The sequence below is a fragment of the Anopheles darlingi genome, chromosome 2 (genome assembly GCF_943734745.1).
Source record: "Anopheles darlingi chromosome 2, idAnoDarlMG_H_01, whole genome shotgun sequence".
Lineage (NCBI taxonomy): Eukaryota > Metazoa > Arthropoda > Insecta > Diptera > Culicidae > Anopheles > Anopheles darlingi.
In genome coordinates this window covers 23,881,903-23,906,902 of record NC_064874.1, presented here as the reverse complement: position 1 = coordinate 23,906,902, position 25,000 = coordinate 23,881,903, and the positions used below count along the sequence as shown (strand labels likewise).

The window sequence follows — 25,000 nt, the reverse complement described above, 5'->3', positions numbered from 1 at the left end:
GGCAGCACCTCCACTACACCCGCGGCCGTACCGATGGTGAAAACCGCACCGGAAACACGGATCGCCGGTCAGTATCGGCTTTCGTCGGCCGACTCTGCACCGGAGTCGGTCGATCTGGTGAATGCGTTCCTCGAGCATGTGAACCGTGTCGAGCGGCCGGTGCGTGCCTCGTTCTACGATGCGGAGGAGCACGATGGTTCGATGAAGAACGATCGCCGCCCGGTCCGGATCAAGGTGAGCGATGAGGCCGTCCAGGAGACGCGAGTTCCGCCACCGGTCGTAATTAGTTCGGATCCGGTGTACATGAAGGACAATAACGGGGGGACAACGAAAGCGGTGAAACGTGGCCGCTCGATGCAGGAAATCGGTCCCGATGGTATACCGGTGGTGCACGGGATACGGGTACCGGATGATGAGTCCGATAAGCGGCAGGTATGGCGTAATGCGCGCGTTATCAATGGTGAGCTGGTACCGTACGAGAAGGGCCATGTACCGACGAAGCTGGAGAACGGTGGTGACATCTATGGGCAGCTGATCTTCGCGAAGCCTTTGCCGGCGCGTGGTACTCAATCGGCGGCGTCCGGTGGTGGTGTCCGGCAGCGTAGTATTGGACCGTTTACGAAGGCCGATAACTTCCAGCCGAGCGAAAGCTTCAAGCCGGGCTTCGGACCGTTCAGTGTCGAGGATAATCTGCACACGGTCGGCTCGATCGCCATTAATGCGGAGGGACCGAGGGTGACGGGCAATATTGGGCCGTTTTCGCGGGCGGACAATTCGCGGCCCAACTCGAATGCACGGTTGGTGGAGTATTTGCGGAAGATCAACGAGGAGGAGCGCCGTAAGCACTATCCGCAGATTGTGAGCCGTGCTAACTTTAAGGAGGATTCGATTGCAGCTTTAGAGCAACCGAAGATCCAACGCCGGATGCTGCAGAACCCGGGCAATCCGAACTATCCCGTGTCGCAGCTGTACTCGATTAATGATGCCGCGAGTAATCAGGAGAAGGAACTGGAGGATGCTCGTAAGCCAGTGCTACAGTACGCACATCCGGAGCTGGGTGTACAACCGGCTAAACCCGTCCCACCGGTAGAGCGTAAACCGACGAAGGCCATGAAGAAGATTATGAACGTGCAGCAGCAGCAGCAGCAACAGTCGCCGGATTACTACAACAAGGCGGTCCACAATGATCACTCGCCGTACGCCATCGAGCCAGCCATGGGTAGCAAGGACTACTACGATCCACCACAGCCGCAGCAACTGCAGCACCATCACCATCAGCAACAGCAACAGCAACCGGGTCCGATGATGAAGATGCCACGGCATCCGCAGCCGTACGAGAACTTTAAAGGGCCGTCGACGTACCCGTACAACTATGGGTACATCCGGCGCGTCAAGCATGAGCCTCCCTTTTGGGTCAAGATCACGGATCAGATGCGGGACAGCCTGCAGAATGGGATCTCGTCCGTGCAGGAGTTCACCAAGCCGGTGCTCGAACCGATCGTCGAGGCAGGACAGAAGATCTCCAAAAACCTGGGATTTGTACGCAAGTCTGACGAGCCTCAGGATAAGGTTGGCGTGGTGGTGGCACCAGCTGCAAATTCAATTATACTCCCGGCTCTAGGGCTGATGGCCGGTGGTGCCGCCCTTGGGCTGGGGGCCGTGGCCGTGGGCCGTTTTTTCGATATGGGCCTACTGCGACGCTCGGGAGCCGACTTTTTCCCCATCGATCTGGACGAGCTGGAACACAAGCGAGCATTGGAAGCGATCGGGCAGCAGGAGCAGGAGCAGGAGCATGGGACGGAGCCACGCCCGTACTATACGATGCTGATGAATCCGCACGACGCGCAGACCTCGAACGGTCGCTCGAAGCGTGCGATCGAGGAGCACAGTCTGCAGGATGTGGAGCGTAGCTCGGCGAGCTCGTCCCGGGCACGCTTTGAGCAGCAGCTCCGGCAGACGAACTGGAAGAATCCGGCCTGCGCCAAGCGTACCTTCTGCCAGGTGATGATCCAACAGGGAGCGGACGATGTCGTACTGATGGAGAAGAAGATGTATACAATGCTGGATATGTGAGTAGCGGGAGTAGAGGAGTAGGCGAACACCCAACCCTCGGGAACTGGGACTGATTAGTGTCGTCTTTCTTTCTCTCTCCGTTGCAGGATGCACCCGGCCCTGGCTGCCACGCTCACCGATCACCTGTCGGAGGTGACGGACGCAATCCGGCAGAATGATTGCTCCCGGTTCGCTTGCCAAAGCCCCGATCATCGTCGCTCCTAATCCGTCACCAGTCCAGGTCCAGTCCAGTCCAGGTCCAGGGCCAGTCCAGGTCCTGTTCTCAGTGCAGTCCGGAATCCGGGCTCAACGATGCGGCATGATTCTTGCATTTTGATGACCAGCTACTACTACGGCACCGATACCGGCACTTTTACCGGTAAACGAAGCACATCGACATACACCATCGAAGAGAGAGAGAGAGAGAGAGAGAGAGAGAGAGAGAGAGAGAGAGAGAGTGTGTGTGTGTGTGTGAGAGAGACAGAGAGAGAAATGCAATATCGCAATATCCTATTAGCTGTAGTGTTAGTACGAAACGTTTCAATCGACGTCGTTGGACCATCGACGGGTCCTTGGGGCCATCTGTGCCGGAGTGAAAGGGAAGAAGAAGAAGAAGAAGAAGAAGAAGAAGGGTTTTAGAACCGTTTCTGTATTTTATATTAAAATAGTAGGAAATATCGAATCGGGTAATCGGGGAGCAGTGTTCGGAGCCCTAGCCTATAGCACACAACACTTGACACATCTTAACCCCATTTATAGAATACGCAGGAGTATCTTATCTTTAGTACCTACACCGGCCGGCGTAGGGAACGGCGCGTTGCGCGTTGACCGGAAGAACAATGTTACATGTTACCGTTTTTATGTATCGGGACGGCGGCGAAACCATGCCGCTTTAGTGCCCTCTCTTCCTGTTTAGCTCTATCCACGAAATCCCGCTCGACACACTCTACGGACATGATTACTCTTATGATTATCGGTTATTAGGTTTTAGGAAGCGAAGCGACGAGAAGGAATTTGATTTCGTGTTTGTACACCCGTGCGCATTGTACATAACATACAAGAGCATCACATGCCAAAGGACCATCCGGAGGAGAGTAGATCGAGAAAAAGAGAGAGAAAGAGAGAGAGGGGGTAGCAGTGACCACTGGGTACGGTGGTACGACGGTTCGGTTGTTCAATCGATCGTTTGGGTTGATCGATATTAAGATGCCGGCTGCGCGGCATCGCGTATATTAGTATGAATTATCTGTTTTGTTTGTTTGATACGAATGTTGTTTTGTGCGAGAAAGGATTTTGCGATTTGCCCGAGGTCTGTTCAGTAATGGCCGAGCGGGATGCAAAACATTATTTAATAAATTATTTTCATTATGAGTTTTACAGATAAATTAGAAACGTTTTCCCCTTAAGCAGGTGTGACATCGATTATGCAGGAAATAAATAATATTCATATATGTATCGGTGCGTGTTTTGTTGTTCGTGTTTCAAAGGGCGCTATGTTCCTTGGTTGATAATTTGCAGTCCTTAATGTCCGAAAATGTTGCTTTACTGTCTTGTTCGAAATATGGCTTCGTTTTTGAAGAATTTAATATTTTTTATTCATACTTTTACGTCTAATGTCTGCTTCATATAACCATCACTCAAGACCATGTTGTTCTGTTACTGAATGTTTGTAAAATAACCTGAAATTCATATCAACATAACTTTAATAATCAAGACAATCCTTGTACAATATAAATACCGGTAAAGTTCATTTGTCAATACCTAAAATCTCATATTATCTGTTGCAATCAAATTCCAGCGAAAAATAAACACCTTTCTAGCATTTGATTGTAAGGAAGATAATTTAATTTCGTCATTTCGTTGTCGTGTCAACCAAACATCGTTTTCGAGAGGAAAAAAGAGGCCAGAAAGGGAAAGCAACTAGAGCCATTTTTCCGCTATCAAAACCACCGTGAAATACACCCTTACGCAATCACGCTCCATATGCGGTGCGTTGCATCGATTGCCCTAATGCCTCCATCATTCAACGAGGGATGAGTGCAATTTGAACAAATCGCCCGGTTCGGTGGGTAATAGAGAGGAAAATGGTCTCAAAAGCTCGGCATCGCTTATCGGATCAGGTTGTCCTAATGCATCTACAGGTGGTTTTCGAATTAAGCTCACAGCCTACTGCCCATCGCATCGTTGATATGTCAGTGATCCCATTGTTGTTTGTTGGGATTTCCCTTTTCATCTGTTGGCTGTTGCCACGTTGGAATGTTCGCGATGTCTAGACATCAGGAGCCTAGACCCAAGATGCCTTGGTTCTTGGTTACCGAAAGGCCAACTTGGTTACCGAGAAAGAAAACATCGAAAACTCAACAACTAAAAAAAAAGCGGAAGTGATAAACAATGAAAGGTGCAAACGAAAGAGAATGAGTAACAAGGTAACACGTGGTGCCGAGCAGCGGTATGAAATATGAACTTATGCACTTACTTCGCTTCTCCTTCTATTGTTACAAGGTTTTTCCATTGTGTGTGCCCCTGTGGCCATCATAATCCTACGCAGTGATGCGGCTCACGACTCATGACGAGCGAGCAGAGATGAGGAAATGTGAGGCCTCAGCCCGAAGCTCAGGAGAGGCCCACGGTTGCCACCATTAAAGGCATCAACCATCAGCAGCACCGAAGACTACGTCTCTCCATCGCTATTGTGGCCGCTCGTCGGCCAGGAAAAACATAATAACAAAATGAAGTCCAAAATGCGTTAAAACCCGGCGGCAAGAGCAACTCCGGTATCCCACCGATATTTGGCCCTCCCGAAGGTTGCAGGAAGGAGGTGTGCTTTACGGAGTGAGGAGGGTATTAGGATGAAGCGTAGCGAGGAAAATTGTCATTTCTCATTGTCTTTCTACCTGCTTGGCTGCTAGATGATCTGCGGTCGGTTAAGGTCTCGCGGCTCGGTGGACCCAGGCCCGGGGACTACCTGCACTGCACTATACATGCCGAGCCGAGTTACATGCAGGGGCCAATTTGGTTCCGTCACAATCGGCTTCGATAGAGGATATTTATGTTCGTTCGACAGCAGCCAAAGGCTCAGTTTATGTTCACCTGCACAAGAGTGTTGAAGACGACCCTAGAACGGTCCTCCCCAGTTGTAACGGATTGTTGTCCAATAAAATCAGTGTACCAGTGGATCTGAGAATCAAATAGCTGAGAAGTTGAAGCATTAAAACATGAAGCCTGCTCTGTTGGTGTGTTTGGGGTTCATTGTGCTGCTGTTGGTGCTGGTGATACCGGAAACGCTGGCAAATGTGCATGATTTCGAGGGAAATGAGTTGCATGTGATGCAGCACGAGCGTGGCCGCGGTCCACCGGCTGGGCGAGGATTTGCTGATAGTGCGCGCGACATTCTGGGCAGTCCAGCGGGTCAGTTGGCGGCCTACGTAGCGAAGGAAATGATCAGCAGATCGGCCGGCAACAGTCAGGTGCGTGTGGTGTGATGGAGAAGCGAAACCAAGAACTCCTATTATCCTGCTGGTGCATCATCGAGCAGAAAGTGAACGGAGATAATTGAAGTGTTCCTAACCCTAACTCAATAAGCAACTCAAGAGACTTACAGCGTGAAAGCAAAGTGCAATGGTTTTAGTTTATTATAAACTGCATCAACAGTGTATCGTGAAGGTTTTTTTTATTAATAGTTAATAGGACAGGATAATGGAAAAATGAAATTCTGACCAGTCTTTTAAGTCTAGACGCAGAAGTCCTAACCCAATACTCAATGTTCATCCAATCGCTTGCAGGTACTCAGCTTGAATTTGACCAATTTGCTGATTCTGTTCCTGCTGAAGGCGCTCATCTTTGCAGCTGGGCTGATCGGAGCTGGTAACTGGAGCCAGTATGCTCGCGGTCGCAGCGAGGAAGGTAAGATCGTTTGCTGCCTCCCCATTAGCCGAAGCTCTCGGGCGGAACCGTGACGATTGTCACGCAAATACAAAAGCATCACGAGGAAGTGGACGAACAATCGCGACAGATTTTTGCGTAATCGGCCTAATGAGCGACTCCATAACAACCTCAACATTAACTTCATTCTCTCTCTTTTTCTCTTCCTCGTCAATCGTTCCTCACTTCAAGGTGTCAACGGTGGAGGTGGCTTCCTGCAGCCGGGCGAAGCGAACCTCATCATCGGTTACCTGGCAGCTGAAGGTTCCGGCCAGGATGGGTGTCTGATGCGGTCGGCTTGCCGGGCACCGCGTACCGCCGACGAGTACGCCCGGGCCGCACACGCGCTCATGAAGGGAGCGGAAATGTTTAGCCCGGATATCGCGGAAAACTACAACTACAAGCGGCTGCTGGTGAGCCTGGATCGGGCCGCCATGGAGGGTTTGCAGGGTGCACCGTGCGAAATGATCTATCCTTGCCATATCTGAAGACCTGGCAGACCGCAAAAGTTTTTAATGGCACATACCTGCATTAATAGTGTTTTTTTATAAAATTGTTTTCTTACCATTTCACTTCACAACAACATCTAAAAGACACATATTTTAACTTGCAGTCAGTGTCGTGTGCATAGAATTAGGAAGAGCGTAATGTTAGTGTTTGATAAATAAAAATCGAGAAACATAAAACATAGCTTCAAAAGAGCAGCATTCTCCGTAGTGTCGAATATATTAAAACGATTTACTTATTCCGATCTCACATTTCGTCCATTTTTCGACCCAAAAGAATGAGATACAAATCGTCCGTATCCATGGTAATCAATATCCAACAGTTCTTATGACTTGTAAACAGCATCATATTACAAACTCAATGATTTATCTGCTATCAGGACAGCTAACCCTTTCCAGCGCACATCCAGATCGATCGTCGAAGATAAAACATCCGACCATGAATCGCACATCGCAGGCCGGCACATGCCCGGAGTTGAACCGCACACAAACAGCCCATTCCCTCCGTGGTAGGTAGGAAGAAATGCCATCAAATTGTGTACCGCCCCGTCGTCGATAGCGAGAGAATCATTCGTCTAATGAGGCATCCATTCGTATGTAGCAGCAGCAGCAGGTACCTCTACCACCAGCGGATCACCCTCCTGGGGTTCAGCCCCTACAATTCCCTACAATCATCCAAATCAAACCATACCTCAAAGGGAACCGTCAGTGGAGGGCAAACTCCTGTGCGGAGTTGTCACTGTTAGCTGCATGGCATCGACCGATCGGTCCGGTTCGGTCCTTGTAACCCAACACCCATATGTTGCACGCCCCGATACAGGGGTTCAACCGCGTGGGCCTCCAAGGGGGTTTCAGGCCAGACCAGGCCAGGCCAGGGTCGGACCAGCAGCACCAGTGAGCAAGCAGCGAGCGTCTCGGGATCCGGAGGATGCGAAAAACAACTGTTTAAATCCACTTTGGATTTGCCGAACAATTTACATTCAAAAGCACTTACACTCCACTTCACTTAATGTGACAGAAGCGACCGAGAATGAGCGGGGACACGCACGCACGCACGCACGCAAGCATACACACGTACGCACACCAGCACCCGGAGTGAGGCAGAAAGCATATCCTGCTGACTTTTGCCACAGTTTTTCCGATGCTTGGAGGCTCACGGGCAGCAACAGCGAGCCGGTTCATGCGGTGCCATTAGGATCAGGCTATTACCCTCCCTCTCTTTTTTCTTCTTTCACTTGCTACTCCATCTCTGCCTCTCTTTTTATAGATCCTATTTCTCCATTTTCTTGCTGCGCTTGCTTTGAATTTTTCGATTTCTCAAAAGTGGAATATTTTGCAGGGAAAATACAAAACACTCTAGCATAGCACCTGCCAATGTGTAAGATCGAAGTATTCGAACAGCTCATGAGGCATCATCATCGTCAGTCACTTGACACCCGTACTTCTGTACCCTCCCAGAGTATTGTAGGCCTCAGGGCAGGAGTAGTTCTTTTGAAAAAGACTAATTTAAATTAAGAATGACAAGCAACACTTCGACTTTTGGGCCATCGCCATAATCGACGGCCCCGTTTGCCTCGTTTTGGGGTAGGATATTTGACTTCAGTTGGACTGTTGTTTCGTTTTGCATATCCAACAAGTATCAAGAGCGTTTTGGCAATTTGTTAAAAAGCTATTGAATTGGAATTAATGGATTAGAATGATACAGCGACCTAAATATTCTCTAAAATGTCCATCAACAGCTCAACTCAGTCTATTTTTTTGACGAAATGCGGTTACTACGATTGTTCGATAGTTTACAGCTATTTGTTTCCTTCAAATTCAATATTAACTTAATCCAAGGAGCCTAGATTACTTTCGAGTGTTACATTTCAATTCTTGTTGTTTCAACACCACCAATGTAGTAGTTATATTGTTTTGCTAACAACCAGCTCTATTTTAGACAATACATTGAAAAACTATATTCCATGTTCGCAAACACATCTATTCTTAAAAATAGTCATCAAATATCGTATCGTGTTCTACCTACCGACATGTCATTGTTAATCATTGAGGTCGACCCTCGTTCCTCCCCTCCTGGCTTAGTTATTGCCGAGCCTGCGGAGACCAAAACATAAAACAATAAATTGTCGCCGGACGCGCTGTCATAAAGCCGTTATCGATCGACGGCCACACAACCGAAACGTTTGATGATTCACCGAGCAAACCAAGCCCACTTCCGGTCCATCAAGTGCATCATCGTCCACAGCATCATCAGCATGATCAGCGCCCTGATTCCGATTTCCGCACATGCAACACACACGCACGCACACACGCACATTGTCCGTTCAGTGCGAGTCCAAGTTTCCCATCTGACGCAACAATTATTCGTGAAAAACCTCACCCCACACTCCGGGACTACGGGACTCCGGGTGCCGCTCGTACCCTCGGTTCTTCCGAAACTCCTGCAGTGGTTCCGCCCCCTGTTGGGTACCCTCGGGGCATACATATGTCGGAATTGGACTAGAATTGAATTCCAAACTCTCGAGACTCACTCCCTCCCTCCCTTCCTTCCTTCACCTCAAGGTGCGCCGCCACCCCCCTGGTACATCCGCACATCATCGTCATCATCATCAGCATGATGGCCATGCCCTTGCCTTGCCAGCGATTGTTCTCGGATTCGGACTTCGAACTCCTCGGACGTTGTGTGCCTGTCTGTGTGTGTGTGTGTGCCTGTTGCAAGTGGAAATTACTAATTCGGTGCAGGACCCCGACGTTTCCGGTGGGACATCCCGGGTGCTGGCTGAGGTCTGGTGCTGCAGGTACCCAGTCAGCCAGCCAGCCAGCCAGCCAGCCAGCCAGCAAGGCGATACCGAGTTGCGGATAACAAAACGGATAATTATGCTCTCTTATTATCGCAAAACCGATCACCAAAGGCCGGGGAGTAGCATCGTTTGCGAAGCGGTTGTGTAGGATATCTGTGTGTGTGTATCGGGATTGTACGTACCACGTGTACGTTCCGGATGCAGACCATTTCATTTGATGTCCCCAGAGCGGGGAAAATTGTGGCCCGAGCACCCGGATTCGATGGCGATTTTAAATTACTTTTCCAAATCGAAGTATCCTCTGCAGTACAGGGCAGTATCTCTGGACCATGTGATCGTTGTGATTGATTTCAGGATATTAATCATTCCTGGATACAACGGGCATGCATATTTTATTGTGTGTTTTACGGTTTCATTTTCCTGTTTAACATGGCAACTTGGCTAATATTTGATGGAATGAACTGATGATTGTATAAAGTGCGATTCGATTCAAACGATTCAAAATCCTTTCTAAAAAACATTTTCCCACTTTTACAAACAAGTTGCCAACATCGTATGTTCCTTTTAAATAAAGATTAAAAATGACTTCCTTTTCTCCATTCACAATTCTACAAAAATTTCTGCTTTCGCTTTATAAATTTCCTACATAACGTGGAGTCTGAACATCATGATTCTCTTTAAGAGCAGCTCGTTTTGCTCACACGAGTTTCGCAACATTTCGCAGCACCTTCTTCCGACCATCTTCCGACCCACCAAACAAAAAGATGCTCCCTAACTCTCGCTTCACACACACACACACACACACATTCGGAAACATTTTGCTCGCAGTCAGAACAAGAAAACAAGCTCGAACGCGGGGAGCTCAAGTAGCAGCAAAGTCTCAACCCCTGCGCCAAGAAGAGGCGGATGGTATCGACGAGCGAGCGCCAACAAGGACTCCTACTCCTCGACCAATCCACGGCCCGAAAAAGCGACAACCCCGAGGCAATGCACCCAGAAATGGTCGGAATGGCTGAGGAGAGGAGAAAACGCGCCGGAGATGGTGAAATTCATTCCGGCATAAGAAATTATTCTCATCACCTCACACCTTCACCTCACGGTCCCTTCTTCGTCAGGTTTCTTGCCCTCCGTCCTCTGTAGCTGTCGCTGATGCTCTTCCAAATCGACGACGACGACGAGGACGACGAGGACGACGACGATGAGGAGGAGGACGAGTCCCGGTTGGTGTCGTGCTGGTTCGTGTTGCTGCCGGCTATTGAGCATTGAGATATACGCGGTTGTGAGGCGTGAAAGGAAGTGGGTACCGGGGGAGTCACGCGTCACACATCACAGGCGATGCGAAAAATTGAAAAAAGAAACCCCCACCCCGTGGCCAGACGACCGACGACCGAAGGATGATCCTGATGAAATCGTGGCGTTCGCGGAATACAAGGACCACCACCAAGGAAGACAGGAAGAAAAGAAGGAGTGGAGAATCATCCCATCGAACCGCTGGCTGGCTGGCTAGGTGGCTGGCAAGAAGATGCGTTCGCTGGAAGCTGGTTTTGAACGAGGATCGACGAGGATTGTGCGCCGGGATGGTTCGAAAAATGGAAAATATCTCGATCCCGTGCCCAGCGATGCGGCGAGCAGACGGCTCTAGCCTCTACTAAATAGACAACATGCGCCGTTTTTGCGCCCCCCTCCTCCTCATTCCCCTCCTCCCAGCCACTCGAGGTTCGGTTCTACTGGCTTCCATTAAAAAGTCATTAAACATCGTCCTCGTTGCAACATTATTAAACACGCTCGCCAACATCAAACTTTGGTGCTGCCGGTGGAAAACTCGACCGCATCAATCTCCCTCTCTTTCTCTGCTCTATCTGTTTCTCTCTCTCTCTCTCTCTCTCTCTCTCTCTCTTTTTTTTTTTTTTCTGAGGTCTCCCAGTTCTCGTGTTTTGCCCCGGACCTGTTCGATGGGATTTCTGTTGTTCCAAGGACTTTTCCACATTTTTCACAACCAACCGCGAGAGAGAGAGAGAGAGAGAGAGGGAGAGAGAGAGAAAGAGAGAGAGAGAGAGAGAGAGCGCTGCTCGCGCCGATGGATGGATGGATGGATGGGTTATGCAGTTTCTACATAATAGCATAATAGTGTCGGTCCACGGCCAACTACGTGAATGACGTGCGCCTTCCTTATGTTGGTGGAATTAGCAATCAAACTTAGGGCCCAGCCCGGAATGTACTAATCGTTGGACCGTTTTCGCATCCTGTGGCCACTCGGTGATGCATATGTGCTCGGTTGATGGAAGACACTAACTGGTTCTGAACCTTTTCAATTGCTTTTCAATTATTTTTTAAAGCATTATTTAGCTATTTAACTAGTTTCGATAATAGGATTATTAAGCTGGAAAATGTGGTGTGTGGTTTATGCTAAAACCAGCTATAAACTAACCCTCATAAACGGTATGTATTGAGTAACAAGCTTATGCAGCCCTTCACATACCGATATCACGCCAGTAGCAAGCAATTGGTGCACAAAAAAACGAATTTCTTCTTTTAAAGGATTATCCTGCCGGCAGGATACTGGCCGAGCGATGGCTTTAAGAGCCGATTTCCGGTTTCTTTCTGCAATGGGGGGGGGGGGGGGGGGGGGAGGGTGTACACTCTCTCATACGCTGGACTAATGTGTTTCCCCGGTTCCATCTTGAGATGCTGGAGATGCTCCATTCGCGCACGAACACAAAGTAACGAATTTAGCTCGTTCCTGTCTCTGGAAGTGAGATATCGAGCGAAAAGGAAAACGCGTTCCGTTAAGACCGTGTCCCCGTGTACGCACGGAAACAACAACATGGCTTAAATGGCCACTCCTTGCCGCTTCCTGTCGTGTGTTTTCCCCCCGTCCCTTGTAGCGGTTCCAAAAGCATCCACCATTCGCACAGCCTCCCGGTGGTGGTGTGGCGCTTCATGTTAAATATCTACCATGCCATGTGATGCTCCCATGTGAGTTCACTCGCTGTCTCCTCCCCTCAACCAGGGAGCATGTGAACCGTGCAATGGGCCGAGGCCGTAAAAAGGGTCCCGCCAAACTGTCAACCGAAATGGATGCGTGAATGGCGCCATCGAATCGAGGGTTTTTCGGGAACGGGAACGGCGGGAACGTTATATCAACTCTTATTAGCGTTTGCATTCGGTTATCTGTCTTCTCTGCTCGCCCCCGCCCCCTTCCGAAACCTCTCGGTTGTCAGTGCTTTAACGCAGCGAAGCTCCCGCCCTCCCGGCATAGGGTAATGGTGACGCTTTTCGCCCATTTTTAATGTTTTGCAGCAAATAACATTAAAACATCGCCATGCCAAAAAGGAAAGAGGAGCAGGAAGCGAACAAAAAAAAAAGAAATAAAACAAAAGAAAAAGGGAAAAACATTTAAATGCCCTTTTTTCGTGGGTGGTGGTGGCAGTGATCGGGAGTGTGGGATGAAATTGCGAAAGCCGAAACTCCCGTCGAATGGCGCTCGTGCGCCATCTTGTGACGGGGGGAGGGAAAGCAAGCTGAACCCGATGGAGGCCAAACCGGAGGAAGGAACGAAGCGAATCGAACATAATTTACCTGCAGCACAGGGACGTGCGACGACGACGACGACGACGGCGGCGATGATGATGATGATCCTTTGCCGACGATGACGCTGCCGGTGGATGCTACGAGGATAATGGGAAAGCGAGAGCAAAATGCCAGCGCACGGATCGAACGGATGAACGGCCCGACGGTGGTGCTGGCTAGCTGGCGTGTTCGAACGGCATTTGGCGTTCGCGTTGGCGTTGACAGGGACAGGGGCGAACGGGGTGATTGCCGAAGGGGAGGGGGTGCGGGTCTGTTTGCCGCTGGCATGATGCTGATGTACACCAGCCACCAGGTTGGAATGGAACCGACGATGAAAGGGGGAAGGTTATGGTGCGGTGTGGTGCGGTGCGGTGAGGTGCGGTAAAACCCATCAGCCAGGCGAATGAGTCTCGATTCGGTTCCATCCACCTCCACCTCCTCTCCTCACCTCTCGTGCTCCGTTCTGTGCCCGCGGTGGCCACACCAGAAACGAATCGAAATCGAGCAGCAATCGAGAGCCGCAAGGTTAGTGAGCGAACGAGCGACAGCGGGCGACGGACGGTCCTAGGGGAGAAAGGGGAAACTCATCCCAACGAATCCACTACAACCCCAACCCTACAGGCGCATCTCCCCAATGGGGGGGTCCCGTTCCTGGAGCAGCATCGAAAGTGTACACGTACATTAAGCTTTTTATGCTCTCGCCCGTTAGATAAAAGGAATCATGTTTTTTTAATTACGATCGTTTACGTATTTTCCCTACTTTTTTCCCCCATCTCCCTTCTTCCCTCTTCTCTCCCTCTTTCCTCGCTTTTAATCTCTCTGAAAACGGTCCGCATTCCCAGAGGGAGGGAAAAGGTGGTCGCTCGCCCCCCACCCACCCAAAAAAGGGCAAACAATCCAGCTGCTGGTTGCCGGTGGTTGCAGTGGAGCTGGGTGCCGATTCCGTGTCAGCCATCTAGCTCTAGCCACCGGCGCCGCGTCCTCGACGTCGCGTCCTTTTTCGGTTTTGCTCGCTCTCCACCCAGAGAGAGAGAGAGAGAGGCAACGGAGGTGCGAGGGGGGAAACGTTTTAGTAACTGTCCGTAAAACGGTTTTCCGAAAATTGGCTAATGTATCCCGCATAAAATATACAATCTTTCGCAAAAAGCACATACCATGCCAGGCCAGTGGAGCCCGCGACCCCCTCTGCCGGGGTTGGGGGTGGTTCCAATGGAAGCATGGAACACTCGCGTATTCCTCGCAGGGTTCTAAGGACGCGTCTTTCGTGCTCGAGCTCGAGAAGCGGCTGTTAGTGGGTGCCAGCATACGCTTCTGCGATTAGGAGTTCTTTGTCAGTTTCAGATTAGCCGTTCCTTCATATGAGTGAAGTAGTACGATACATAAAAGTAAACATTTCGAGCGGTTTTCCACATGTTTTATCATGTTGAAATGGCTTTTATTGTTTTTGGCTTTTTTGCGGAACAATATGATACGAATCCTTGAAATAATATCCTAGAGAAAATGATCTATGTTGGCGCTGAAGAAAAATATTATAAGTAGCCTAGCTTTATAATACTTTGAATGAACATACAGTACATGTTTGACTTATTTGAAATGTTCTGAATGGTTTTCTATAATGTTAAATAGCGATTTTAAACGATTTGGTAGCATAGTCCGCTATTTGATATGTTTTTAAAAAATGAAAGTTATGGTCTAGCTGTTGATTTTTTGTTGTTAATTCGATGTGCTATTTTATTTTTAAAACAATGCATTATAAACAGTAAAACAAAAATTGAAAATGTTACATAAGCTTAGAATTGTTGTCGAAAACTACCAACAATTTGCTAGGACAAATTCATTTTAGTAAAAGATTTGGAATAAATTTTCATTTAAAAACAATACCCATAAAATAGTAAGAGAATAAAGCATTGAATAAAATATAATGACGTGATTGTAAAATCGGTTTTATTAGTTTAAAAACCCCTGCATCAAGGGTTGCATTTCAATGGAATGTGAATTCACTGTGTATTACATCATTGTGAGCTGTTAAAGTTTAATTCATCGCATTATTTCAAAATAACGCCCTCGATGCTTCCTCGCTTGGTTTAAAGCAGCTAATCACCATTCCGCTCGAATGCTCCAATCGATCGATAATTAAACATCAAACGACGCCCTTCTGCGACGTCGATTCCATCCCACGCTCAACCCATTAAATCATTAAATTAGCGGCGCCTGTTTGACAAATAGTAGAATGCATTGTAAATGCTGCATCAACTGTCGGCGAAGGGCCAAAGTGCACAGCAAGTGACTGTCAACGCACTAAAACCTGGTACCGCTTTGCTGGTAACTAAGCAAACCACTCTAGAGGGCAGAGGACTTTTTGCTGCTTAAAAAAGTACATCGAAGCAACCGCACACCGAGCAGTACGACGGAGGGCCAACGAAGGACTTCGTGCACAGTCCTCCAAGGATTCCTTTGATGTGCAAACTTTTTCCTTTCATTTTCCTGCTTCCCAAACACAGAAAGGGAAAAAAAGGAAAATGTGCGCTGCCACGCGCACATACGCGCACAGCTCGTCCTGGCTCGCGAGCCATTACTTCATTTTTGGTGAAGCGAAGCGCTTTTCATTACGCTTCTCTCTCTCTATATATATATATACTAACTCGCTGCTCGTACTCGCGTGGCTTACTTCTTTGTGCGGGGCGCTCGCGATGGCGCTAAAAAGTCATCTTTCTTTGCGGTGAAACGTGCCCCAAAACGTGGGTTGCCTGCGAGGGAGGCCGACACGCCACGGTGGAACTTTTGATGGGCTTTTGTTTTTACTGACGCTCGCTGCTCGGCCATTTTGGGTTGAACTTTAGCCGCCGTCGCCGCTCCTTTTTCTTTTATTCCTTTTGATTCCATCTCGTGGCAGCAATGGCTTGCTATGACGAGGGTTCGTAAACATGAAAGGGACTCGCGGACGAGCATACTTTCCGTTGGAAGTGTCGCCCTCTTCTCGGGAGTATTCTTAGGAGAGTCGTTGGAAGATTGTCCTTGAACGACTCTGCGTCTGTGGGTTCGCATTAATTCGATTTCGCGTTGGTAGTGCACGGTTACCGATGCACTAAAACCAACTAGTAATCGTCGACTGTTTCGCTTTCCTTGAGCCTCTTTTCCCGTCCAAATCCCTGCTCGACGAACTACTTTCCATTTTCACTCGTCTCCAGTTTCATGATTCGGTCTATCACTTCTTGCTCCTTCGGACCACATTCGTAGGAGTTCCTGAGCACGTTTCGCACCCGTTCGTTGCTCCTCTTTCGTTCGATTTTCCGATTCGTTTTAAAGAGTCCCCGTTGTCGCGAATCTCAGCATCATTCAAAACCTTTCGCTTCACACCAAAACCGACACGCGGTTGGTCTGGAGACTGGCACACGTCGTCACGTGTCAGCTCGAAGGGCATCGGGTTCAGGGGTGGATGCGATAAATTGTAAAGCTTATTTTCACCGCATGAGTTCACTTCCTTTTTTTTTTGTCACATTTGAACCACGAACAAACGAACGAACGAACGAACGAAAAAAGGTGGCGACGGTGGCGACGGTGGCGACGGTGAGCACCTTTTTATTGCTTCATTCAACAACAACAACGGAGGACGGCTGCAAGGACGGACCACGCCTCCACCGGGATACGGCGCCACCTCCAAATAATTAGGCGTTTAGGAGCGACGGAAGGCCGGAAGTGGGTAAATATTGTGACACAGTAAGTGGCAACACGTGCTATTAGTTAGCCTTTACCATCGGTCCCTAATTACGGGGACAATGTGCACTCCCGGCCGAGGGCTCCCATGAGCAGATGTGACGTCACGGGAAAGCGGAAAAAAGGGAATATTTAAAACATCTCTTTTTTTTAAATCAATTCCCATCTGGGTGTTCTCTATATCAGGAATGCTTAAAGTGTTGAGTACTGAAATCAATTTCGGAACTCTTTTCAAGCATTTGCACCATTCCTGGCTGCTCCACCGGTACAAATCGACGGTGGCCCTGGGATTAAAGTCGTCGCGTCCGGTGGAACAGGATTCCGTTCGCCAAACCTCAAAAGCCTCAAAAAAAGGGTCTAGTGGTGGCGATTGGTGCGCGGGGGAAGGGATGGTTTGCCGGAGCGGATTTCCCGAGCGGGATGCGGGAAGCGGGAGCGTGTATCATGATAAACGGATTTGCTCTGGCCAGCCAGGTTAGGCGAAAGATTTGACCAAATGTCCCGTGCAGCTGCCCCGCACCGGTAGCAGCAGCATGGAGGGATAATTACATTTGCTAAACTTTATTTCCACAAATGTCATCCACCCTCTGGGGTCCGGCCCTGCTGGTCCCCATCCGGCCAGTTTGTTTTGCACCCAGCTAGCCAACCAGCCAGCCAGAGACAGAGGGAGAGAGCGAGAGAGAGAGAGAGCCCTAGCGCCGCTATCGGAATCGGGGTAATCGTTGATCGGCAATCATTCATCGAAAGGTAGAACTCACGAGCACGAGAATGGTATTGCCGGTGTGCTTTAATGTTTTCTAAATTTTTAAAGCTGGCACTAGCTTTAGAGGAAAAACGAGGTATTTCATTTGATCATAGGTCATGTTGTTCACCTTGGTTCGATTAAGGAAATGATGACGTATTGACCGTATTTTAGAATTCGAACTAATCAAATGGGGAACTATCCAGTGGTTGAAAACATGCTAATTACCAAAAAGGATCTAATAGTTTTAAAGTCAGTGTCCCATTCCATCGCAATCCGAGGCAAAACATTGCGAATCGCTTAATGCAGTGGAGCGTCGAAAGGGACGTACGTACCGACGGCGTACAGCCATTAACTAAAAACATTAAAAAACATCATCTGGTCAACTTGGAGAGTCCGGTTGGGTGGGATCTGAGAATTGTTTTTTCTTCTTCCACCCGAACACCCTCCATGGCGTCATGGGGGACACGTTATGATGAACTCCCAGGCGCGGGACTTGCCCGGTGCCCGGAACTGCCTGACACTGGCAGCTGGAGAACGAAAATAACCAACGCTTCCCTGTCCTCACCATGAGACACGCCGCACAAACAAAGACATGGTCAGTCGCACGGTGTCCTGTGCGGAACGTCCAAAAGGAGAAACCCCAACGTAGATAAAGTAGCGAAGGGAAACAACTACGGGAAACTGAAATGAAAATAAAACCTCCGGCCAATACATCGAGTTGCGTCGGTTCAGTAGTCGGTCTGTTGCTGTTGGTGCCGACAGTGGGAGCCACCATTTTGTGAATTGTGTACCGGGTGTGTCTGCTGAGGTTGGCGCCGAGCATGGTGTCCAAACACCAAAAGAGAGTCGTTTCGCGGTCGATCAAATCGATGGCGCTTGGCGATGGCCGGGCTACCAACACCAAAAAGGACGACACGAGGAGCTCGCTACACCCACACACCGTACCGAACGGACGCACAAATGCACGTTATCTCACTTTCGGCATGCAAGCTCAGCCTTTTTTTGTCCTTGTTTGTCCTTCGCTCTCTACGTTTCCCTGACAACCACGATGTGTTCGATTGTGTGTGTGTGTGCACAGAACGCAAAACATTAGCTCGAAATGATTGGTCCATTTTTTTCCAACCGACCGACGGACGCCACCATAAGGACCGAAACACACATACATACGCGGGGATCATCCTATGGTTGTCTCGTTTATGCTTTCCGGCAGTGTCCTTTTCCACCGCGAAAGGACATTCGCCCACGACGAAGAAGTGTTTGTCATGTGCATTGCGCATGTCCGGCTACTTGGTGAGTGACCGTTTGTCTCACTCAAACCCTCGTCAGAAGGCGCCGGAAGTGAGCTGCAGTTGACTCACTCTAGCACACGTGCCCAACCCCTCCTCCCCCCGGCCGGTCCTGAATGTCCTTTTTGTCAAACACCCACCCCCTCTCGACCAAGCAAACGAAGTTTGGCAACACTGCCTCGATGTCATGGCTGCTTTCGATGGTCTTCGCCGTTCTCGTTTTGGAAAATGCCCAAAAGAGAGAGAGAGAGAGCGAGAGATTGAGCGAGAAAGACAGGACGAATGTGTGCGAGGACCCCTTCGGCGTTCGGAAAATTCGCGCCCTCGCACACCACGACGATGATGCTGATGATGGTCCTCCTGCTGCTGCTGCTGCTGCTGCTGATGATGATGGTGCGGTTGAAGGGTGGCACCGTAGGGCACCGAAGGAAATGGACAAGGAGGGCACGGACACGGGCACGGGACGGGCCTGGCCCGGTTCGGCCCGAGGCCCGCGCAAAGGACGAGACATCAGATGATGTTAATTCTGTTACTGGCGAGCATTCCGATTTCGCAGTCCGATCAAACCACCGATGCACCAAACCGAGCAGCGAGCCACCAGTGCACAGAACCGTCCGTCACCGTACACCGCGAACACCGTGGCCACGCCGTGAAAGGACGTTCAACGACGTCCTGCCGCTGCTCCAGCGAAACCGAGGGACTGCCTGGGTGCGTGTGGCTGTGTAGGCGGCCCCCGGGAGGGGAGTGGAGTGTGTTTTTGAGGGAGTCATCCCATTCCGGCGGGGGTTTTTTATTGTCGTCGCGTCGCCTCGTTCGCCGTCGTTCGCACAAATTCTCCAGAGTCCAGTTCTCGTTTCGGTTGTTGCGTTGTTTTGATGCAGCTTATTAGTAGTTGACGGTGAGTTTGTGAGAGCACTACACTGGATGCGCAGGATGTCATGGATTTAAGTGTCAAAACAGAGATAGAAAGCACTGGGTAGAGCACTGTGGATATTGATAGCTAAAAAGTGATTCCTCGCGAGTTATGAACCATAGTTGAAAGAAGGTCTTCTACAGGTTACAGGTCAAGCCAAGTTCAGTGAATCTTTTTCCGATAAAAGAGAATCCTTTTTCCGATAATACAAATTAGAAACTATTAGCCTAGTGTCCTATACCGAGTGCAATAACCAGCCTAAATGTGTTGATGGTCTAATGGTCTAATCTTCGCCACTCTATAACCTCCCAGTAAGACACAAAACAACTTGAAGAATCCTTAAGTCCTAGTGAATTCCAACGTCTGAAGCATAGTTGCGTGCAATAATGAAGATACCAAGAAGTCTGCAAAAGTGAGTAGTGCAGAGCATCGATGAAGAGATCGCCACACGGTGGAGCGCAGAAGAACCAAGTGTCAAACAACCGTCGCCTTCTTGGATCTACTGCTTGGAGCCGTCGGGACGGAATGGAAATGTGTCCGGGCCGTTTCCACGATCTTCAGTAGATCTTCTGCAACAGGGGCAACGAGGGTCGAAAAGTTGGAAAAACATACTACGTGTGTGAGTGTCTGTGCGTGTGTCCCCGTGTGCGTGTGTTTGTGGACGTACGAGGCGCGTGGTGTGGTTTGGCAGGTTCAGGCATCATCCGGGACCCCTTCGTTCGCTCAAGCTGTATCTGCCGACGGATTATTGCTGCTTACCGGTGGTGAATGCCGATCTTGCCGATCCAGCGTCACTATCCAGTCCACCTGCCGCCGGCAGTAGCTCCCGGCCGTACGGCAGCCACGGCCACACGGTGGAGTTCAAAACCAACTGCGCCGGAAGCGGCCCCATCGGTGGCGTTGCTGGTGGCATTGGTTGCGGTGGAATTGCTGGCGGTGGTGGTGGTGTTGGTGGTGGAAACACCGGAGGTGGTATCCTTGGCGGTATCGGTGGTTTAGGCAGCAGCAGCAGCACCGGCAGCGGCAGTGTACTCGGTACCGGTCTCGGTGTCGACGCAGTTGGTGCGACGAACGGGGTAGCGGGGCTTCAGCCACCACTAGGACTCAGTCCGACGGCCAGTGTGGCAGGTGCCGGAAGTGGCGGCAGCAGCTGTCCGGACTCGCAGCAGTTCAACATCTTTCCGGCCATCTTCAGCCGTCAGCTGAACTTTAACGCCGCCGGTTCCTGCGGACAATCGAAGCTGATGGACGATCTGCGGCCGAATCTGGTCGGGGGGCTGCTCGGTTTGCAGCAGGGACTCCTCGATGACCATGCCGCGTTGTCCCACGGTAACCTGGCACAACACAATGCAGGCCAGGAGAGCAAATTCATGTCGCTACAGGACAACCGGTTAATGGGAATAGCGTCGCACGAGAACCGACTGCTTGGACTGGGCGGTCAGGACCATGGCCGGGGCGGTGGACATAACGGTGGTGCAAACGGGGACAAATCGATAGGCCAGCATCGGAAGTGTAGCAGCACCCCGGAAGACTTCAGTGCCCTGTACGGTGGTTTGACCGGCACTCCGATCAGTGATCATCACCACCACCACACACCGGCACACACACCTCCGAACCGGCTGTCCGACAATGGTTCCGTCACGGGTAAGAACAATCCGCTTCCTTCTCCTGATCCGGAACCAGACCAAACCAGAACCGAATCCGAAACAACGGCAGGAGGTGAATCCCCGTCGGCATGCTGTGGCCAGACAGAGCGTCAGCCAACGATTAGAGGGCGCACGTGGCCGGGATTATCTTTTTGACGCCGTTGGACCCCCCGAGGAGGCCTCAGGGATAATCCCTCAATTGTGGTATCCGCGCGGTAAATGGCCCGCAAATGTGGCCGCTAATGGGATTGATTCCAAAGATCCGACGGCTGACGAGTGCGCTGGGCTGATCGGGGCTCACGAAGATTGGGTACCATCTTCACCGAGACATGTCCGAGATGTCCTTTTTACGGGGGTGACAGTACAGGGCCGTACAGTACCAGGTGAAGCTGGACGTTGGTCTTTGTTTTGGATTGTTTTGACCACGTCTGATTGCACTCCGGTTTGACCGGTGGACGGACCATGTGGCAACGACGTAGGGAATTGGTTATTTGAAAGAGTTGAAACCAGCTGCCACTGCGGGAGATGTCATTAAGCCGACGGACACGCTGGATAGATTGAACGTCCGGCTGGTTTTGCAGAATATGGCCATGAAACTGTGTCCACAAATTCCAAGATTGTTTCAAAGTGAAAAGAAGCCAACTCATCTCAAACAATAAATAACAAGGCAATAACTGTCCCGTATTTAAGCCAGTTTATAACTGATTATATGATAAAGGAACAGATAACTTAAAGGAGTGATGAGTACTGGACACAAAATCGACGAAAAGCTAGAAGCAGATGCTTCGTTTTCTAACAACATTAGTACATTGGAGAAATAGTGAATCTATGGTCATAGTATGCAATGTTCGAAGCATAATGTTTTGAATAGTACAAATAAAGCATTGTTTACTGCAATTTGATGGTAAACATACTGCTTTTCCACCATTTGCCATTTGTGACTATAAATGGCTCCCTACGAACGGTTTTATGTTTTAAATTTTCCTTAAATTATTTTACTCTAAAAACTACGCTACAAATTTTGTAAAATACTTATGTTTTCATATAATTAAATGACTATGTATCGCCTTGCATATCTTTAAAAGACCCAAATACGATTAATTTTCTTCGAAAATCACACACAAAGTGGTCATTGGATGATTGGTCTTTTTGGTATACATGTTCTGATATGAATCGTGGGTTTTTTAGGGAACACACACCTGGCAAATCACTATAAATTTTAAATTTAATTTTTTTTAACATATATGAGAACGGGTGTGCCGTATGTTTAAATTGAAATTTAACTAAAAGAGGCTTAAGATGCTAAAAAGTGATAAATGATCTGCTGCATTAATAAGGTTGAATATCGAGGCATAATGAATGTCATTTCAGTCAGTGTGTGATTGTTTTGGGATTGCAAATTGAAGACAATTTTGCTTTATACTTTGCGTAAACCTTAGGTGATTTTTTTGAGGTAATTGATTTAAAGAAAACAAATCGCATAGCATTGCCGGTACAGCATAACCAACAATGTGTAATATTAACAATCAATTAATCGAAATTATCTGCAATCACAAACAAACAAACAACTCCATCGAGCCACCGGCTTGCTGTTGGTTTAATGGCACTCGAGATCAACTTTATTACGCGAATTCATTGGACAAACATGGCTTCCTGGCGGACACGTGCAGCCACTGCAGCATCGCTCCTGCCCAACATGATACCACAAGATTTGGAATCTATTTCCCCTTTCCCTTTCCTTCCTCCCTCGCTCTCGACCGGAACGGGAAACCACTAGCACGGGGCACAATGCTGATGGTGATAACAATAATAATGACAGGTTGATTGCTCTCTACGGCCTCCTCCTGTGCCCTGTGGCCCGTAGACTAGGCCGAGCGACCAGAACACGGAAGAAGGAAGGGTGTAGGCCGGCTGGTACCTCCAGGCCCGAGGCTGGCGGGGTGCAAAGTGCAAACAAATGGCTACATTTCTGGTAAACGGAAACCGAACAAATGTTCCTCGAGACCGAGACCGAGGTGAGACGACTTCTCACTTCGCACGTCACCTCACCGAGTGACGGAAGACCAAGGGACCGGTCATTAGGCGTCATTGGCGGGAGGGGTAGGGCAGTGCCCAATGCCCAAAATCACCACCGTTGATTACAAAGCAATTGAGCTGCATCAAGCCCCTCGCCCCGCACTGCACACATGCACGCAGGGGTAATCCGAAATCCGAACCATCCTGGCACCCTCTCTTTTTTGTCACCGTTGTCTCGCCACCCTTGGCTGGCGTGTCCCGCGCGCGTGTGTGTGTGTGACCAAAAAAGGGGTCCCCGGACTCTCGCTGCGCTGCGTGCACTTCACTCCTCAATAAAGTAGTTCCGCAGCAGCAGCAGCGAGGAAGAGGAGGAGGAGGAGGAGGAGGATTAGAGAGAGAGGGGGTGAGCGGCGAACAATCAAAAGGTGTTGACATACTTGTCGTAAGCTGCACTTCATTATTGTTACTTCTCTGGGCCCCGGAGTTCCGTTCCGGCTGCCAGGACAGGACAGGAGGAACAAGCAAACCCCTCGGAACAGACCGGGAACAAAGTAGAGTTCCGCTGGCACGCAGGACGTAGAGATAGAGAGCAAGAGAGGCCATTTGTCCATGGCCATATGGTTGGTGTAGAATTAGAGACGCTCCGGAGCCATCCGTATGCCCAGCGTGTGACGCGCGTGAGAGGAGGCTGGATCCGTAAAATAGGATTTCGCGGACCCGGCGGTGGCCAAGGTACTTAGAGTTTGTGGTTGATTAGCGAAGCATTTCGAAGCCCTTCGCCGAAGCTTCCTCGAGAGGGCAGCAACTCCGCTAAATGGTTCCCTCGCCAGCACCGTCTTTCGACGGGCGCACTGCCTGCCAAGTGCCCTGTCGGTCGGTCGGTACGGGCGCATTATCAATTATGTAGATGGGCTAATTAACAGGTAAACGTGGGTGTCATTTAACTAATTAATCGCTTTTCTCCTTCTCTCTTTTGGTCGCGTCGCGTCGTGTCGCGTGACGCGTCGCGAAAATCGTGGCCGTCCGCGCAAAGGTTGCGGTCGCGGTCATCCCGAGTCGAAATGAGGCTCAGAACGGTCACGCCACGCCACGCCAGACTGCTGCGGCCAGGACTCGCTGTCGGTGGCGATCGACCCCAAGGACTCGGGCAGCACGGTTATTAATGAATTATTTATTTTCCTGTAAATTATGTTAATGCCCGGCCAAAAAAGGGGGCCAATGATAGCTTCGGCCGGCCAGGAGGAAGCCATTTTTCGTCCACTGATAGCAGGCGATTCTGGTTTGAAGGCCTACGCTGGGGGTTCCCCCGGGGAATCCGCGTCTTAAAGACCAACGGAATGATGTGCGCCAGGGACATCAGCTTCTACCGAAAACTAGTGTAATGTCCTTGAGTGTAGAGTGTGCTGACAGGCTTGACGGTTGACGGTGCTACGCCATTTACATCTTATCCATCATCCAGATCCGGGAATTCGGACAGACGGATGGACGGACGGACGGACGGACTGCCGACGGAGAATCTGACGGTTTACAATTATGCGCATCTATCATCATTAGAGACGATGACGATGGCGGAACAGGACATCCGGTACACTGGAGTTTGCTAGTTAGCGGATGCGATTGCGAACTTTGCAGCCAGCCTTTGTCATGAAGTCGCACATGATATGACACTGTCATCGCATGGACATGTGTGCGTGTGCGCGCGTGTGTGTGTGTGTTCCTAGTGACCATCAGTCACAGTACCGTTGTGTGGAGGGGGGGGCTGGAGGAGCTCCGAAGGTGATCTACGGAACACGCCGTCCGATCTGGCACACTAGCGCCGCCGCCGCCAGT

General features: G+C 49.7%; 3 protein-coding genes across 4 annotated transcripts in view; all 3 read left to right on the top strand.

The window, feature by feature from the left end:
- The window catches only part of LOC125952235 (uncharacterized), a 2,848-nt gene extending 571 nt beyond the window's left edge, over positions 1-2,277 (top strand). The window contains exons 3-4 of the mRNA XM_049681587.1: positions 6-2,069; positions 2,160-2,277. Coding sequence (XP_049537544.1) covers positions 6-2,069; positions 2,160-2,277 — 2,182 coding nt within the window. The remainder of the gene's footprint in view (positions 1-5; positions 2,070-2,159) is intronic.
- A 3,101-nt stretch (positions 2,278-5,378) lies between these two features.
- LOC125952233 (uncharacterized) lies at positions 5,379-6,461 on the top strand. Its single transcript, XM_049681584.1, has 3 exons — positions 5,379-5,519; positions 5,835-5,955; positions 6,181-6,461. The coding sequence occupies exons 1-3, from the start codon at positions 5,379-5,381 to the stop codon at positions 6,459-6,461; spliced, it is 543 nt and encodes a 180-aa protein (XP_049537541.1).
- A 14,276-nt stretch (positions 6,462-20,737) lies between these two features.
- Positions 20,738-25,000, top strand: part of LOC125950202 (homeobox protein unc-42) — a 16,834-nt gene continuing 12,571 nt past the window's right edge. Inside the window, exon 1 of one of the 2 annotated variants that reach the window (XM_049677970.1) lies at positions 20,738-21,152. In XM_049677970.1, coding sequence (XP_049533927.1) covers positions 20,753-21,152 — 400 coding nt within the window. In that variant the 5' untranslated portion in view covers positions 20,738-20,752. The remainder of the gene's footprint in view (positions 21,153-25,000) is intronic. The other variant, XM_049677969.1, reaches the window with a different exon arrangement.